This window comes from Canis aureus, chromosome 1, assembly GCF_053574225.1.
Source record: "Canis aureus isolate CA01 chromosome 1, VMU_Caureus_v.1.0, whole genome shotgun sequence".
Taxonomy (NCBI): Eukaryota; Metazoa; Chordata; class Mammalia; order Carnivora; family Canidae; genus Canis; species Canis aureus.
In genome coordinates, this window is record NC_135611.1 from 44478639 (window position 1) to 44497935 (window position 19297).

Below are 19297 nucleotides of genomic sequence, written 5' to 3' on the forward strand. Positions count from 1 at the left end.
AACAAACAAGATCAGTAGCAGCACAGTCAGATTTTCATTTCAACATCTCCTTTTGAAAGCACTGTGTAAGGTGAATGCATAGAGAGAAAGAGAGGGCAGTTAAGAATTTACTATTTAGGGGCACCTTGCCTGGGTTGCTCAGTCAGTTAAGTGTTTGCCTTTGGCTCAGGTGATGATCACAGGGTCCTGGGATCAAGCCCCACATTGAGCCTCACATAAGGTTCTCTGCTCAGCAGGGAGCTTGCTTCTCCCTCTCCTGCTTGTGTGGTCTCTCTCTGTCAAATAAATAAATAAAATATTTTCTTAAAATTTACTATTTAACTCTAAAGGAGTAATAAAAGCCTGAACTAGAAGACTGATAGCAAGAATGAGAAGCAATTTAAGGTAGACTCAGCAATCACTATCACTGAATATGGAGATAAAAAGAGAGTGGGAGCAGGCTATGAATTTATTTGACAAATATTTATATCATGTTTACACATGCCAAAGACTCTTGTAAGTGCTTTTGTTAAAAATAACTCATGCAATACCCATAAAAGCTCTATTAGGAGCTCAATTTTATAGATGACAACACTGGCTATCAGCCAGTTAAGTAAATTGTCCATAGTGGCAATGGCTTGTTTGTGGTGAAAATAGGATGTTACCAATAAAAGAGGCACCAGAGTTCACACTTTTAACCACTACATGCTGCCCATCTAGAATGGCTGCCAGGTTTCTCAGTTGGAAGACACAGGGAATGAATGAAACCAGTAAGAGAAGTATGTTTGTGTTGTATGGTGAAAATACTTTGGACATACGGCATTTCCAGTACCCATGAGTTGTTCAAGTGGAAAAGTCTATCAAACATTAGAATCTGAAGCCTTACATAAAGGTCAGAGCTGGAGATGCAAATTGATTGGGTCCATCAGTGTACAGGTTAAAATCAAAAGTGATTTGATATTACTTTGGAAAAGCATGTTGAGAAGGTTATTAGAGGGAATGCTTAAAAATACCAACATTTAAGGAACAAGTAGGGGAGGAAGGATGATTAAAGTAAATGAAATGGTATGATCAGAGTGATAGGATAATCAAGAAATAGAGTTGAGGAGAGACACTAAAGACTATCAGGAAGAGAAATTATGTAAGACTAAAAATGCTAGTGGGTAAGCTTTATGAAAGTCCCTAATGTCCTTAGAAATGAAGGCCAGATTTTTAAGTGTGAAAGAGTCCATGAGGCTATGAGAAAAGAAAGGAAAGATAAGGGCAGGGCTTGGGTTAGAGATAAAAACATGAAAAAGTGCCATTTTAATGAGAATGGAATGGCCTGATTTTATTAATGCCAAATTAAGAGTCTTTTGTACAAAGGCAGATGTATAATGGTTTGAATGCAGAATTAACATGCTAGGAAAAAGCTGCCACCATTACTTTCTATGTGATCTGTGAAGCATGGAAGTTCAAGGAGGGAAAAAATGAGGAAATGAATTAAGAAAAAGGAAACAGAATAATGTATAGATAAGGATACAGGTTAATAAAGTTGGTTTAGGTGAATCATTAAAAGCTATGGTACAAAGGAATGATTTGCTCAAGGAATGATTTTAAAATTTATATGGCACCGACACATGTTCAGTAGATTGACAGAAAATAAAAGCAGAGAACAGTAAATATTTATAAAAGTCTAAACCAGTAGTTATGAAAGTGTGGTCTAGAGATTCCTGGGAGTCTCTAAGACTCTTTCAAGGGATCCATGAGGTCAAAACTGTCTTTAAAATAGGGCAGCCCTGGTGGCTCAGCAGTTTAGCGCTGCCTTCAGCCCAGGGTGTGATCCTGGAGACCTGGGATCGAGACCTGCGATCGAGTCCCACGCTGGGCTCTCTGCATGGAGCCTGCTTCTCCCTCTGCCTATGTCTCTGCCTCTTTATGTCTCTCATGAATAAATTAAGAAAAAAACTTTTTTAAAAACTGTCTTTAAAATAACCCTAGAAAGTTATACTGCTTTTTCATTGTGTTGAAATTTACATCGATAGTACAAAAGAAATGATGTATTGAAACTACTGGCACTTTATGAGAAATCAAGGCAGTGACACAAAACTCTGTCACTGTAATTTTTCACAAATACACATTCACAGAAAGGAAAAAAGATTCATTTTCAAAAAGTCATTGATGGATCAATAAAAATAATTAATTTTATTAACTCTTGACCCTTGAGTACATGGCTTTTTGATATTTCAAATGATAAAATGGGGAGTACATATAAAGCATTTCTGCCACATATTAGAGTAGCACTTCTGTGATGTAAGAGTGACCTGAACTTTTCCATGGACTACTATTATATTTAAAATATGACTAAAGATAAACTACATGTATTCAGAATTATATATTTGATAAACATTTTCCTAAAGTTGAAGGAAGTGAGCCTGTCACTTCAAGGAAAACTGAAGATATTTCTTACCACTGAAAAAATCCAGTCTTTCAAGCAAAATTGGAAATTAGAAAAATTTGTCTTCCATTGCAGCTTGACAACATCAAAACAATCTGAAGAAATTTCCTATAATACCAGCAGTGACATTAACAAATGTGATTTTTTAATGTTATACAGTAGACTGTTACAGCATTTTGAAAATTGACATAACCCAGAAATTCAACATTTTTAAAATGATCAATACATGATTTACAAAATCATGCATGAGTAGCAGATCCATCTGAAGTGGAAGTTATGGGGCACCTGGGTGGCTCAGTTGGTTAAGCATCTGCTTTAGGCTCAGGTCATGATCTCAGGGTCCTGGGATGATCAAGCTCTGTTGGGGAGCCTGCTTCTCCCTCTCCCTCTGCCTGCCTCTCCCCCTGCTTGTTCTCTCTCTCTCTCAAATAAATAAATAAAATACTTTAAAAAATGGAAAATAAACCAATGGATTTTAATGTAACAGAACACATGAAAAAATCATTACTTCAATTTTCACATTCCAACAAATCTTTAAGTTAACTAGCACTTGTTAAGCTTGTGTTTGTATCAAAGAAAAATATCCACAATTATCTGTAAAGGCCACTGAAATATTCTTCCCCTTTCCAACTATGTATTTGTGTAAAGCTATAGCTTCTTCATGTCCTTCAACCAAACAACATAATGCAAATGATTGCATAAGGAAGCAGATATGAGAATCCAAATGTCTTCTTCTAAACCAGACATTAAAAATAATTGCATAATGTAAAACAATGTCACTCTCCTCATTAAATATTTTCTTACCTGGAAAATACAGTGTTTTTTTCCCTAAAAAAAAATGTTTACCTGGGGATCCCTGGGTGGCTCAGCGGTTTGGTGCCTGCCTTTGGTCCAGGGTGTGATCCTGGGGTTCCGGGATCAGGTTCCGTGGGCTCCCTGCATGGAGCCTGCTTCTCCTCTGCCTGTGTTTCTGCCTCTCTTCTCTCTCTCTCTCTCTCTCTCTCTCTCTATGTCTATCATGAATAAATAAATAAAATCTTTAGGAAAAAAAAGTTTACCTATAATAAGTTTACTGTTGTTATCTTAAATGAATGAATAAATGCTTTTAAATGTTTTATCTTAATTTTTAACATTATAAATTGTGATAAAGGGATGCCTGGGTGGCTGTTGGGCATCTGCCTTTGGCTCAGGGCATGATCCCAGGATCCAGGATCAAGTGGCACATCAGGCTCCTGCGGGGAGCCTGTTTCTCCCTCTGCCTATGTCTCTGCCTCTCTCTCTCTGTGTGTGTCTCTCATGAATAAATAAATAAATCTAAAATAAATAAATAAATTGTGATAAAGTATAACCTAATAAACCAAAGTTTCTATGAATCCTCACTAATTTTTAAATGTGTAGAGTCCTAAGACAAAAAGAATCTGACAATTTTTTTTGTCTAAATATAAAGTGGTAAAAGACTATGATAGAGTAATGGCAGTCTTCTGTAACTGGAAATCAAAGAGAAAGACTCAAATAGAAATGAGGTTTCAGATTTTATGAAAGATATTTAGGCCTATGAATCATTAAACTATCTGCTTTTGTGAATTATTCAAAAGAGTTAACGGAGTTGGACTCATAGATATCATCTTCAAGTCCTTAAAGGAATCAGGCCCTTTAAGGTCAATTTTGTACGATTAAATATTGTGTAATATTTGTGTAACTCTTCTTGCTAGTCTTTAAGCCACATACAACAAGACATAAAATTCCAAAAAGTGAAGGATACTTTTACATGCAATGGAACATTACTCAGCCATAAAAAGGAATGAAACCTTGTCATTTGTGATAAAATGGGTGGACTTAGAGGGTTTTATGCTACGTGAAATAAGTTGGAGAAAGACAAATGCTGCATGATTCACTTAGGTGTGTTCCATTAACAGTCAGTCTCCAAAAATCAGGAGTAAGCTATTAAAATATGTGTAGGATAATGGTAATTATATGAATAACTAAATAATATATACATTATATGTATATTTATATATTTTGAAATGAAGGAAGAAGAGTGGCTTTTAGCACTTGTCTAGAATCCATTCTATTACTAAATGCATTGCTTTGAAACATAGTTTTATGAAAAAATGTTTTATTTTAGGGATTTGATATCAATGTTAAATCTTGACTGGTAGGTAAGTTTTTCTTTTTTCAGAGAGAAAATCTAGGCTAAACAAGAAATACTAACAAAAAAGCAAATATTCCTATTATACAGATAACTTACTAAGGCTTAGGAAATTAAAGATTATATGGTTAGAATCGATGTTACATAAAATATTTAGGCATGTACTAAATTAACTTATGTATTTACATTTCACCTCCTTTTACAAGAGACCTGAGACTTAAGACCACTCTGGTAGATGAGACACCAGGGTAGCTCAGTCAGTGAAGTGGATGCCTCTGGCTCAGGTCATGATCTCAGGGTCCTGGAATCCAGGCCCACATCGGTCTCCCTGTTCTGTGGGGAGCCGCTTCTCCCCCTCCCCCCGGGCCTCCCCCCAAGTGCTCTCTCCCCCACTCTCTCTCAAATAAATAAATAAAGTCTTAAAAAAAAAAGACCACTCTGCTGGGAAACATGCAATTAGAAGAAAAAGGAGAACACCCCACAGGGCAACTAAGATATAATAGAATCTGGAACTTGAGGTCCTTTTACACTATATATTAAGTGGTATCAATTTTTTATTTCTATAACAGCTCTTCCCTGAGTTTCTCAAGGCTATCCTATGATATTTGAAATAGAAATTAAGTTTGTCCTACATTTCTCAAATTGTATATTGAATATATGGGAGATACTGAGATACAGATGTTAATATAATTTAAGGAAAGACTTGCATTGATGTTCAGAAAATTCTGCTTTCAAAACGGAAAAATAATTTCCTAATGAAACTTGAGAAAGAATAATAGAAAAGGAAAACATCAAATTTCAGTTAAAACTATATACTTGAAGCCAGAGTTCAAATATCTACTACCTAGAAAAATTGTATATTTATAAAATAGAATGAAAAACAAATGATGTTTCTAGAGAAGGACAATGGGAATTTTTAGTCTATGACAGTAATTCTAAGAGAAAAGTCCCATGATTTTTAATGACTTTATAATGTCAGTCCCATTATATATGTAGATATACTATGTATTTAATATTTAGAGAGCTAAAGAGCCTATGACATATTAAATACTGTGTAGTGATCAGACTTGCCCTCAGGAATCATATTATACATATTATACAGCCTCTTTTATAAAGCCAGGAGGATAATTGAATATATAAAGTAGGAAGTAGACATACAAAACTTGACAGAATCACAATTCCAGAAGATTTTGTTAGATTTTAATCATGAACTAGATCTAAGATGTAATTTAAAAATTAAAAATCTATTTGTTATACTCAGATCCCTCTAAACAACTATAAATTTGTGAGAGGAAAAATATAACTTACGAGGTATAAGAAGTCAGCTCCTGTGTTCAGAAATAATTAAATCTATCTTTTAAAACTCCAGCACCTGACCCACAGTAGGTCTTTAATAAGTATCTATTGAACTCTTTTGGATCATGTTTAGAGGATGCTATCAATACTAAACCTAAGGAATGTCAAGAAAGCATTGTGACTTCAAAAACAAAAATGTAATGGGATCTTCTAATACCTGTATTGTTAGAAAGAAAAGTTTATAATCTTTCTCAGTTTTTATTGGTCAGGTCAAACTTAGGGCACTGTTTTTAGCTCTAGAGCTGTACCTTAAGAACAGACATACAGTACAATACAAGATGATAAAATAATAAAATTATATATATATATATAAAACAGATGTACAAACTATAATGTGAATAGAAAAAAGGGAAGGCTACTGAGAAAAGCCAAAACTACATTTTATAAAAAAAAGTTAATATTTAACTTGTGGAAAAGACTACTTAGCTATTTTCAAAAATATTAAATGGAATAATAAAAATAAGCTATCATTATTAAATAACTACTATTGTATATCTCATTTAATCCTGCAAACAGACTGATGAGGTATTATTAACATTTTTTTTACAAGAAAACTGTTAGTGAAATAAAGTTACATGTTCAAACTTATGCAGCTTAAAAGTTATAAATCCAAAACTCACAAAATGATATGAGTCCAAGGCCAGGGCTTATTACATTGTGCTTATTTGTCTTTCACATAAAGCAAGTTCTGTGTTTTCAAAAGACTAAATAATGCCAGAGACATTTCAGGTCCATGTGTGTGAATTGTATACTAGTTCATATGAGCATATGTGGTAAATGTTTTTTACTCGTCCTTAGGAGATCTCTATGAACTTTTATCACTGAAATTATACCCTCTAGTGTAAAAGGATAAAAATAATATTAAATATTGGCAAAGTAACCTATGGAGTTTAATGGTGTTTACCTATGAGTTACCTGTTTTCAAGAAAATGATAATATTGGAATTAAACATTTTTTCAAGCTCCCTAAGCCACTCCTCTCCCTGTTCCCCAAGAGTGTTGCTTTCTACAACCAGCTGGGTATATCTAATATCAATCTTTATTGCTAAAAAATATATACAGGGCAGCCCTGGTGGCTCAGCGGTTTAGCGCCACCTTCAGCCAGGGGTGTGATCCTGGAGACCTGGGATAGAGTCCCACATCAGGCTCCCTGCATGAAGCCTGCTTCTCCCTCTGCCTCTGTCTCTGCCTCTGTGTGTGTGTGTGTCTCTCATGAATAAATAAATAAAATCTTTAAAATATATATACATAACACAAATACACACATACAGTTATGGGAATTACTTCAGGATTAGTATTAATTTACCAAAAAGCAAACAAATAATAGCAAAAATATCTTACCCCTGGTTGATTTACACATGTATTTCTAAAATAGAAATATTTAGGGTCTTGGAAGTTAGGTGTCAAATTTAAAATGTATCAATATTCCTCAACCTTTTGTCAGCCACTCCAGTTCCAGATGTCTATGAAATTCCTCCTGGAATCTCTACACTGGAAAACAGACTGATATAATGCAAATGTTTGATTTTGACAACGTCCCACTGAGAAGCACATGTTCATGTAGCAACTCTGGCAATAAAAGAGATAATAAATAATTCTAAACGAATCTATGAGATCTAAGATGTGGGGGATCACCAATATCTTTCGTTGCTTTCCCAGATGCCACCACCCTCTGATTTCTATAACATGTTCTTGTGCCTTGTCCCCACCAGGGTAGAAATCAGTGTAACTAGAGCTTCTACTTTAAGAGAAATTGGGGACATATGGAGTAAAAGGAATAGATTTCCTAGACAAAAGTTTGCTTCTCACTTCTTTTTCAGAGAAAGGACCACGTTTGTTTTAAAAAGCTTTGTAGGTCTGAAAATTTTCATTTACTGATGTAAAAAAAACACGGTTAGTTTTGTGTGGACATGAAGGACTGAGCTAAGGAGGACTAAGGAAAAGGAGTTTGTGAACCCTGTCCCGAATGATTTCAGCAGACTGGAGGGCTGGAGGCGCGCTGGGGTGTAAGGATTGTCCGGGTTGTACCAGGCCAATGTCTTTCCTTTCGTATTATACAGAGAAAACGGAGCTGGGAAAACAGACTGATGTCAGCCCCCTTTCTTATGCTTTCCTGCTGCCAAGAACTCACTCTCTGTCTCCCCCATCCCTTCCCCATTCTGCCGCTCCTTAGGTATGCTTGCACCGACGAGTGCCTTTTGGGAGACAGACCAACTCGTTGGATCGCTTTGCGCAAAATCCACCCCTTCTCTCTCCTCCCTCCCCTTCAGCCTCCGGATCCCGCACAGCCCTCCCTCCCCTCCCCACAGCGGTGTGGGGTTGAGGATGCGTCTCTACTACTAAGGCGGAAGGGGGCTGCAAGCAGAAGATTATGTCAGATGCCCAGCTCTCCCCTTCTACCTGACGCTCCTCTCTGGCTGCACCAGGGCTGGTCTCTGTAAGAAATACCAGGAACTGTGGCAGCGGCGAGAGGAGGCGGCCGAGACGCGTGGAACCTGAAAAAGTCTAGGTGCTCGCGTTTACCTCGTAGCGAAGTCCCAGCCAGCCGTCAGCACCATGGACAGCAGCTCCGTCCCCACCAACGCCAGCAATTGCACTGATCCCTATACGCACGCTTCAAGTTGCTCCCCAGCACCTAGCCCGGGTTCCTGGGTCAACTTCTCCCACCTAGATGGCAACCTGTCCGACCCATGCGGTCCGAACCGCACCGAGCTGGGCGGGAGCGACAGCTCGTGCCCTCCGACCGGCAGCCCTTCCATGATCACGGCCATCACCATCATGGCCCTATACTCCATCGTGTGCGTGGTGGGTCTCTTCGGAAACTTCCTGGTCATGTATGTGATCGTCAGGTAAGGAAGGCACCAGGGCTCCCACCAGAGACTTCAGCAGCTAATAGGGGCGTAAAGGGACACCTGATCCCCCAGGCAGCGTTTGGCGGGAGGATAAGAGAAGGGAGGTAAACAGGGGAGAATATGGGGGCGACGGTAGGTAGAGTGGTTGTTGTGAGTGCAAAAATCTACTTTTCTATTTTTCCCTCCATTGTTAAAGAATCAAAAATTTCAGAAACAGATAAGTTGCTTTAGTAGAAGATGTAAAGCTCTGCAGGGGGTGGGGGGGATGTTCTGTCTTAAAGCTCACTTTCACTGAGCCAAGAGGGTTCTTGGGCTCAGAATCCTACAGTCCCTTCCACAGGAGCTGTGGAAACAATAATTTGTGAATGATGGAAGAGAAATTCTAGTTAGTTTTCCTGATGAAGGGAAATCTCCTTTTCATGTCTGAAGTTGAACTTGAACATGCAACTTCCCTATCCCTGCTGGCTTCCAGGTACTTTGCTGCACCACAGCACCCCCCTCCATTCCCTTGTCACACTTGTCCTTGCCCCACTGTTCCTTCCATCCTGAGGCCACACTCATTGAGAAAGTTTTCTGTGGTAAACAGTGTTGCTTTGCAGGAACAAATATGACTGTTGTGTTGCCTAGACCATTTGGCAGTTGGCAGCTGCAGATCTGCTAGGGGAGTCACAAACTGAATTGAGAATAGATTAGTGTGGTTCAGGAGATCTGTAGGGCATGACTGTTTTCCAAATCCTCTGAAAGTGGGAACCAACTAGAAGTGACCTTAAACATCATAATTCTGGATTATAACTATCTTTAGGAACTTACAGTGGTTTCTCTGAAGGGAAAAAAGTGTCTTAATCAGTGAAATTTTTTGAAAAGAGTTTGTGGCCCATTTTCTTTCTACCTAGATACTCCAGGTTTATTTGGCAAAGAATGTGCAAGCTTTCAATATTAATTGAGATTAATGCAGACTGTGTTAGTGTTGGTGTGCATATTCAAATCCTACTTCTAATATGGAATACTATATATTCATTTTTGTTAAAGTAGAAAAATATTTTAACACTTTAAAATGGTTTCTTATTTGGGGTCTTCTTCCTACTACAGATTATATGTATGTAGTGAACATAGTATTTTCATATTTAGTTACAATATTCACTTCATCTATTCAGCAAGTACTGCAGGTTGTAATGGAGTTCCTTAATCATTTAACAATCATTTTTCCCCTTATGCTTTCCTGACCACGGTGCTGCAAGCTGCTTGTAATCGATTATTTCTCATATGTCTGATTTCCTTAATTAATAATTGTTAAAGAATAAAACTAATTTCTCTAATCTTTTGATGAGGAATAAGATAAGTAGTGTCTCTGAGAAAAGAGCACCATCTATTGAGAAGAAGGCTAACAACAGAAAGGAAAATGTAGGAAGGAAATCAATGGAGAATTTATTTTTGAAAACATTTACCGTGTATAATGCAATACAAAGACTCATATCAAAGATAAAAACCATGTCTCACATATTTACAGTTATGACAATAAAAATCATAATTAAAGGGTGACCTTATGAGAAGAAAATATATTTCTCATTTGTCCTAAGAAAATTCATAGAATCATAAGCCGATAGGGCTAGAAAGGACCCTAGAGTTTACCTATACCAGATGAGTAAACTGAGGCACAGAAAATATTAATGATTTCTTCAAGGATGGATAGTCATTAGTTCAATAACTGTATTAGTTCAATATAATATCTATCTTAGCCAGTATAATTTTCTTTTTATTAGAGTGGCAAATCATGATTTGAGTTAGTCCAACTAAAATAATAACAGAGTAGATTTAATTAGAAGTAATAATGTGGAAATAATAAACTACCCTAAATTTATGTCTGAAATCCTGGAAAATAAATGATGAAGAGAAATTACCAAAGTGTGTAGAAATCCTGCTGTCTGAAACATAATCCTGTATTCCTTTGTATTGCTTCTTTTGGTATTTTCCTTCCTTGTTTTTTCTCCCTCCTAGTTTTATGCTTTTCTATAAAGAGAGTCAATAAAGCAGCAACTGGCTGTGAAATAAAAAGATTGGTCTTATTTCAGTGTTTAAGAGATTGCTGGTTGGGTGAGTTTATTTTAAAGGCATTACCTCTGACCTCTTAATGACTTGGAGGATAGTGACATTGCATCTTAGTGGGAACATGATATTATGCTTTTACTTCTCTGTACTGAAAGTTCTAACAAAATGCAGTATGATTTGAAAGGTCACCCAAACATATACCTATGGCACATTTGGTGTATAATTCCATACTTATGTAACCTTATGGTAATATGACAGTGACACAGAAAAATGAACAGTTTAGTGACCAATAAAGTGACGAAGAAAGCATTTGGAGATTGAGAATATATGTTTATTCAGCTTAGAATATTTAACTGGACTCCAAGCTGTGATGTTTTCACTACAAAATGATAGTTCAGAGATACTATTGCCTCTGTTTAAAAGATAAGTATAATGCTACATCTATTAAATTATTGAGGTGAAATGCTCACTTTCTGCTATTATTTAAAATTCAACAAATATTTTTGAATGGTCAAGTGCAGTTTATGGTCAAGTTACAGTTTTCTATCCAGATTAAGGTGATATTTATTAGAATGCTTTAATACCTCAAGTAAATTATGAATCTCAGATGACTATAGCAACCAAAACAACAAAGGTAACTGGTAATACAGATGCCATGATTAATACTTTTCTGCTCTGTGTCTCAACCCCATCATCATCATACCTTCATGAACAACATCATTAAATAGTATAAACTTAAATAGTATTCTTACACAGTGCTGTTCTAAGGAAATAAGGGAGGGAAAGAGATACCATCATATGATCTAAAGATTTAAAATCTAGATGTTAAATGATAAAAAATGTTGTAACTATTCATCACATGAAAACCTTTTCGATTTTAAAGAAAAAAATTACTTGCAAGATAATTATATAAAAATTACCACAGATTCTGAAAAGTATTGTGGTCAAATATTATAAAATGTTGCAATTATTTAAAAGGAGAGGACACTTTATTATTGTCAAGAATGTTTTCTAGGGGCACCTGACTGGCTCAGTGAGGAACATGCAACTCTTGATCTTGGGGTTGTGAGTTCAAGACCCATGTTGAGTGTGGAGATTACTCAAAAATCAAATCTTTAAAAAAAAAGTTTTTTTAAAAAAATTAACCACAATGCTACACAAAGTTATGGCTACCAGGAATGTTTCACTTTTGAGAACACTTGACCAAATTGTAAAATTAACCATAAATATAAAAACTGATATCGTCCCACATGTATTTATTTTGGGAGATTTTTTTTCCAAAAAGACTTGTCCATATAGTCATGAACATGTTCTATGCACACATTGTTTTAAAAAAATAGAGAGAGTTGGAACTGTTAGATCTTTATGAGCTGTGTAAACCATCCTTCCCATAAATTTTCAATGAATAGTGCCAAATGATACCTCCTTCATTTTTCAGATTATTTCTTAATTTGACTAGATGAATTCTCAATATGACTATCAGACCAGAGTATTTTAATATATGCAAGACGTTATTGTTATTTTTCTTTCACTAAAAGGTATCTCTGATTTTAAAGCCTTGCTCTATATACTAAATATTTGATTCGGGTTTAAATTACAAAATGATCAGTCATGCCTGATTGGAACAAAGCATAAGATTTTTTATTTCTTGTATAAGTAGCTGAGAAAATAAAGAATAACAATATTTTATCTAATTTAAGGTTATATATATATATATATGTATCTACAAATACATATACACATGTAAATTAATTTCAATGCATATGCCCCTGAATATGGTCACTAGTAATTTTCATTAAAAAAATGTTTATTCACAAAGTTCAAATACTAATAAAGTTCATTTTCTTTTTTCAAAACTAAAATATTCTAGTGAGAGAATGGATTTAAAGGGGAAAAAAATCTTGCTAAATAAAATCTGTCCTTAACATAATGGTATACATGAAAACATTAGAATTTAATTGTATTCCTTTCCCTGCACAATGGAGAGCTTCTAGTGCCATCTATTACAATTTCAACTTTAACTACTATTTCCCATACAGGTGCTAATTCTGTCAGAATAGTCTTCTTCAGTGCATCCCAAAAACAAAAGTTGTTTTTCATTGCCTCTGTTGTAAGTTGTGTCTCTGACATTTGTATAGTGTTATCACTGAGTTTCTTTTATTTTTTTCCTTTCTTTTAGAATGAACTATCTTATATTTCATGAAATATTTTCAACATTAAGGAATGCATAGAGAGTAACAGAAAATCCTTCACCTTTAAAAATTATATATAATTATAATAATTATAAATACTTCTAGTAATATATATTATACATAATAATATATATTGTTTATATACAATATATAATTATAATACATACGTTATATAATTATATATTATACAAAATAATTATATATAATAATATGTAATTTATAAATCATATTACATATATATAATATATATAAGAAACTTCCTCTCTTCTCTATTACACTGTCTTCCAGAGACTATTACTATTGTAAATTCAGTGGTTTTCTCTATTCACATACATATTTTTAAACTTTTATTTCTGATGTGTTTCCACAAACAAAATAAATATTTAAATATGTTCTTCAAACTTAACATATTAAACATTTATATTTTACATTAATGTTAGCAAACACAATTTCGCTATTTTCACAGAGTTGTTCTAGTTCCAGCAGATCAATGATAGAAACAAGATGCAAAACAAAAAAATAACTCTCCTTAATATTTTAACTTTTCTCTTAATCTCTGTTAAAAATTATTGTAAATATTTCTTTGCAAGTATTTTCCTGAACTAATATTTTCATTCATACTTAACTGCAATATTTGGGGAAAAACTTCTGGCAACTGCTACAGTAAGTTAATCTGTTCATAAATAAAGCTTAGGTATAATTCCTGTACTTCTACAAAGGAAATAAAAGTAATTGGTTCCTGACTACTTCAATATGTCATTCAAGTGATAAGTGCTAACAGTACTTACTTTGTTCAGTATTTTGAATATCTTAGAGAACTTTTTATAAATAAAAATCGAAAATAGGGATCCCTGGGTGGTGCAGCGGTTTGGCGCCTGCTTTTGGCCCAGGGCGCGATCCTGGAGACCCGGGATCGAATCCCACGTCGGACTCCCGGTGCATGGAGCCTGCTTCTCCCTCTGCCTGTGTGTCTGCCTCTCTCTCTCTCTCTGTTACTATCATAAATAAATAAATAAAAATTAAAAAAAAATCGAAAATATTATTTCTTCTAATATTCCACTTTAGATATTAATTGAAATAAAATTATTTTGGTCAGCAGGTGCAGATATATTGGTTTCCATAAATAATGTAAAACAACATAACATTTTAAAATATTTTAATGATAAATACCAAGACTAAATGTTGTGTGAAATTTTAAAATATGAGAATTTCATATTTTTAACCTTCATAAAGTTTAATGTCTATGAACTAAAATAATGATTTATGACAGTAGTCTCCAAACTTGTTTATAGACATAGACATTTACTTCAAGAACTCGTAAGCCAATATATAAAAGAGATCAAAGGAGCAATTCAGGATTAATCACCTGCTGGGACCGAAGAGTGCTTCTCAACTGTCACCCTCATCCTAACCACCATGCTGTCCCCAAGGTACCTTCATGGAATTTCTAGAGCTCCCTCATGCAATAGTTTAAAGCAATGGTTTTCATATTGTTTCAGACCTATGTTGTATCTCACCTCTCATCCTGCAGCTCACCTTTTACTTCAGTGATTGGTATGGCAGTCAATTTTGCCTGGATATAACTTATTAACTCTCCACCCGAGGTAGCTCCTCCCTTGCCTTCAGCCCTGGAACTTCTCTGATTCCACCACTCTCCACAGAAACCAGCCTGGTACTAACGATTCAGAAAGTGTGAGGAAGTTACCACCCCATGAAACAACCCTTGACTGAGAAAGTGAGAGACTGGACAAATAGTCCCCTAAGCTTCCTTCTACCCTTGAGTATACAGTTCCAAGAAGCAGACCACAAAACACATTAGAAGCTCTGGTCCACGTTGTGTCCATTTCAAGAACATTATTTTCTTTCTTTCCTATTTCACTTCCCCATTTCACTTTCTATTACCCCAAAATGATTCACCTTCATACCTCTACTTCAAAATGATACACCTTCACACCAATTTCTGTTATTTTATAATCAGCTACAATGTGTTGGCACAGTAAAATCTGACTAATAAATGAGGCTTTACATACTCATAGAGTACAGATTTTTCTTAATAATTAAAAGTTCTTCTGAAAAATTTGCATAAGTAACCCATATTAAAACAATGAAGACAGTTCATGAGTCAAGCTTCTCCTTTTATTTGTTGTCCTGCCTCAGTATTCAGGAAAGTCTTTAGTACATTGTTACTTAATGGACAGGGAGTAGGCAACAGTCATGTGTAGTGTTCAGATTACTTCTTGAGTTCAAAGTGATGGTGGCAGTAGACTCTGATATGTAAAAGAAATAAAGTCTCCTGTGCCTTCTAACAAATTATTGGAAGACAAAAACTACCACCCCCCTCTCCACTGATTACAAGTTGTATAATAACTATAAGAGTTCTTATAATAACTAGGCTCAAAAAAATTTCAGGATCCTCAAAAAGAGCTGAAACAACAGATACAAGAAACCTCATATAATGAGTTTGTTCTAGTATCTCCTTTTCCTTAGCCGTCTGTTCTTCCTTCAGTCCACTTTATTTGTTTCCCCATTAATTCTTCAGGTGAGGGTCCTTGAACCAATATAGACATCTAGAATGGAAAAGTCACATGTAAAAAGAATTGCTTTAGCTCAGGACCCCAAATGTCAATTGTGGCTAAACTTCAAATTGTTCTGTGCCTCATTCTTCTCATCTGTAAAATGTGAGAATTAAACTAAAAATCTTGGAGTACTTTCTAGTACTAAGAATTCCTATGGCAACTTCAAGGACTATTTCTCCATAATTTATGCAGCTATATTATGTAGAGACAAAAGTAATGATTTACCAAATTAAATACTCTTAGTTTCAATTCCATCTTACTCTCTTGGATTCTAAATAAGTTCAAATGGATTCTGTCAGAGAGAAAATGCTGAGCTGCCAGTTTTGTGTTGGTCAGTTTATACCATGAACCAAACTGAAATCAAGAATCAAGCCTTTATTCACTTATGAGAGTATAAGCAAGACAGGAAACAGGAAAACGGTATCATCCCCCTAGTGTTCCATTTTTTCCCACAGAAAGGCACCAGGTTACATGTATGAGTATAGATGTGGCAAGGGGAAAGAGAGTAATCATCTTGCTGTACAGAGAGCTCCAAACAAACATATTTCATGGACCTGGGTTGAGAAGGAGGGAGAGGTGAAGGGATAGGAATGGGAAAGTATTGAGTCAGAGAGGAGAGGAGTTTCTTCAAGAACTCCTGATGAGTTCTCAGAAGAGTCACCTGGAAATAACCCCATCAAGGGCTCCTCAATAAGGATGCTCCAAATGCAGGCAGGTGGACTAGCAATGCATATTCATCTAAGAGCATGGTTGTTGAGGTGGAAGAGGGGCATGAGTCCTTGATTACAGCTCCCTCCAGACTATGTACCAAGTATGTTGTGAGGAGGGCAGCTTCTCCCCATGAAGTCTGCCAGGTAAGCCTTTGTAATTGCCTACGGTTGGGCCTCAAAGATCACACATAGGTTTTTGCCTGAATTCAGACCTCTCAGATTCAGCTTAAACCCTGACACCTCACTCCTCTCCTCTCCACTTATCTTTCTCTTTCTTCCCATCTAACTCCTCTCTCTTCCTGCCCCCTCCCTCTTTCTCATTCTTTTTTTAATTCTTTAAAGATTGTTTTAATATTTTCTTTCAGAAATTAATTATATTCTAGATGTTACATTATAAAGTAGAGTGGATAGGGCTCTCATACATGATGAAACCCTGGATGGGTTTGAATGAGAGAGAGATTATTCAGTTCTGGATATAAGTTTCTGCCCAGACAAGAATATTGTCAAGTACAGTTGTATGTTTTTTCTTTAATTCAATCATGAGTTATTAGTTATATATAAGCAGGTGTCCTAAAGTGATTTAAATGGTAATCATTCATACTTACTAAAAATTATTCTTTATAATTTAAATTAATGTACAAATAAATTAAACCTGGGGCACCTAGGTGCCCCAGTCAGTTAAGCATCCAGCTTTTGGTTTGGGATCAGGTTGTGATCTCAGGGTCATGGGATCCAGCCCTGCATCAGGCTCCACACTGAGCGTGGAGTCTGTTTGAGTTTCTCTCCCACTCCCTTTGCTCCTCCTGCTGGTGCTTATTCTCTAAATAAATCAATCTTTTTAAAAAATAAAAAAGGGGGCACCTGGGTGGAGCAGTTGGTTAAGCATCTACCTTCAGCTCAAGTCATGATCCCAGGATTCTGGGATCAACCCCCGCATCAGGCTCCCTGCTGCCTGTTGGGGAGTCTGCTTCTCCCTCTCTCTCTCTCTGCCCATCCCTCTGCATGTGCTCCCTCAAGCTCTGTCTCTCTGTGTCAAATAAATAAATAAAATCTTTTAAAAATTAAAATAATAAAAAGAAATAAATCAAACCAACCTAATACATCCACTGTCTTCAAATATGCTACATATTAAATTTTCTATAGTTTTTTCTTTACTTTTTCTATTTTCTCCTATCTACTTTTTCTAATGAAATCCTTCTTATTCTTTGAGTCTAAATTTATGTACTTTAAGCCACGTACTTTTCTTTGCAGCCTCCCCATGGTACTTCTACAACCAAGTTCCCTAAAGTGTAACCCATGATAAAGTCTGATTGTGAAAAATCTGGGCATTTTCTCATGCCTTTACAAAATGTCACTTCATAATCCTTGAAGACTTGATGTACAACTCTCTGTGGTAACTAGGAAATTAGAATATCTCAACAGAACCATGCATCTTTGAAGTATTTTGCAATTCAAAGTTTTCAGCATTTCAAGTTTACCTCAAAGTATTCAGATGAAATTATCATTCAGACAATCCTCTGAATTCACTGCTTTGTTCATGGGTATTTAGCTTTTGTAACTTTAGTCATGAAAATTGATCTGTAGCAATGGATTAATATCAACAGATCATAAATTCACACACATATACACAAATAAATAAATAGATAAATAAATAAATTCACATACATACATAGATAGATTGATAGGTAATAGATATGTAAGTCCAAAAACTTTAAATAGGAAATAGATTGAACACTTATGATTGAAATACAGAAAGTAAAATTTTAAAGAGAAAAAAATAAGAAGTGAATACAGTCAATTCTCATTATTCGTGGTAGTTATGTTCTATAAAGTCATTGTGATTAGTAAATTAGAGAAAACTGAATATTTGCCTCTATGGGAGATGCAGAGTTAGGTTTCTATGATCCTCTAGTCTCATTTTCATCAATTAATCAAAACATAACTATCTGTTATTTGTGGTTCTGTTTAAAGGCAACTATTTAAATGTATATTATTGATTCATTACCAATGAATGCATGATCAAGAGTATTATAATTAATGCCTGCATAAAGCACATCTAAGATATCTACTTTCTCCATCAGACATCACTACTGTCTTGTACTTAGAAACATCAGACAGTACTTCAGCACTCTATTTGGGATCCATTTTAAACAATGAGATCACACACAAAAAAAAACACCCACAAAAATGCTCTAAATGTTTCATTAAATAAGAGGATTCCCCTTTACCCACATCCTTGCCAAAATCTCTCATTTCCTGACTTGTTAATTTTATCCATTCTGACTGATATAAGGTGGTAGTTCATTGTGGTTTTCATTTGTATTCCCCTGATATGGAGTGATATTGAACATTTTTTCATGCATCTGCTGCCCATTTATGTCCTCTTTGGAGAAGTGTCTGTTTATGTCTCCTGCCATGTCTTGACCAGATTATTTGTTTCTTGAGTGTTGAGTGTGATAAGTTCTTTATAGGTTTTGGATACTAGCCCTTTATCTCATAAGACATTTGCAAATATCTTCTCCCATTCAGTAGAATGTCTTTTGGTTTTGTCAACTTTTCCTTTGCTGTGCAAAAGCATATCTTGTGAAGTCTCAATAGTTCATTTTTGCTTTTGTTTCTCTTGCCTTTGAAGACATGCTACACTGCTAGTGGGAATGCATACTAATAGAATCACTGTGGAAAAAAAGTATGGAGGTTTGTCTAAAAGTTAAAAATAGAGCAATCCTATTGACCCAGTAATTATACTACCTGGTATTTACTGAAGGCTACGAACATAATGGTATGAAAGGACACTAGATAACATTATACAGTTATATAATTATATATAGCCATGGTTATATATATAACAATATTATATATTGTATATATATATATACATTGTACATATATATATGTACATTGTATATATATACATATATATTATATATTGTGTATATATATATATATATTTCTCAGCCATCAAAAAGGATGAAATCTTACCATTTGCAATGACATGGATGGA

At 35.3% G+C, this 19297-nt stretch overlaps 1 protein-coding gene across 1 annotated transcript in view; it reads left to right on the forward strand.

Annotated features, from left to right (window-relative positions):
• Positions 1-8398: 8398 nt before the first annotated feature.
• The window catches only part of OPRM1 (opioid receptor mu 1), a 72461-nt gene continuing 61562 nt past the window's right edge, over positions 8399-19297 (forward strand). The window contains exon 1 of the mRNA XM_077897784.1: positions 8399-8769. Within this exon, the coding sequence (XP_077753910.1) occupies positions 8477-8769 (293 nt within the window). The 5' untranslated portion in view covers positions 8399-8476. The remainder of the gene's footprint in view (positions 8770-19297) is intronic.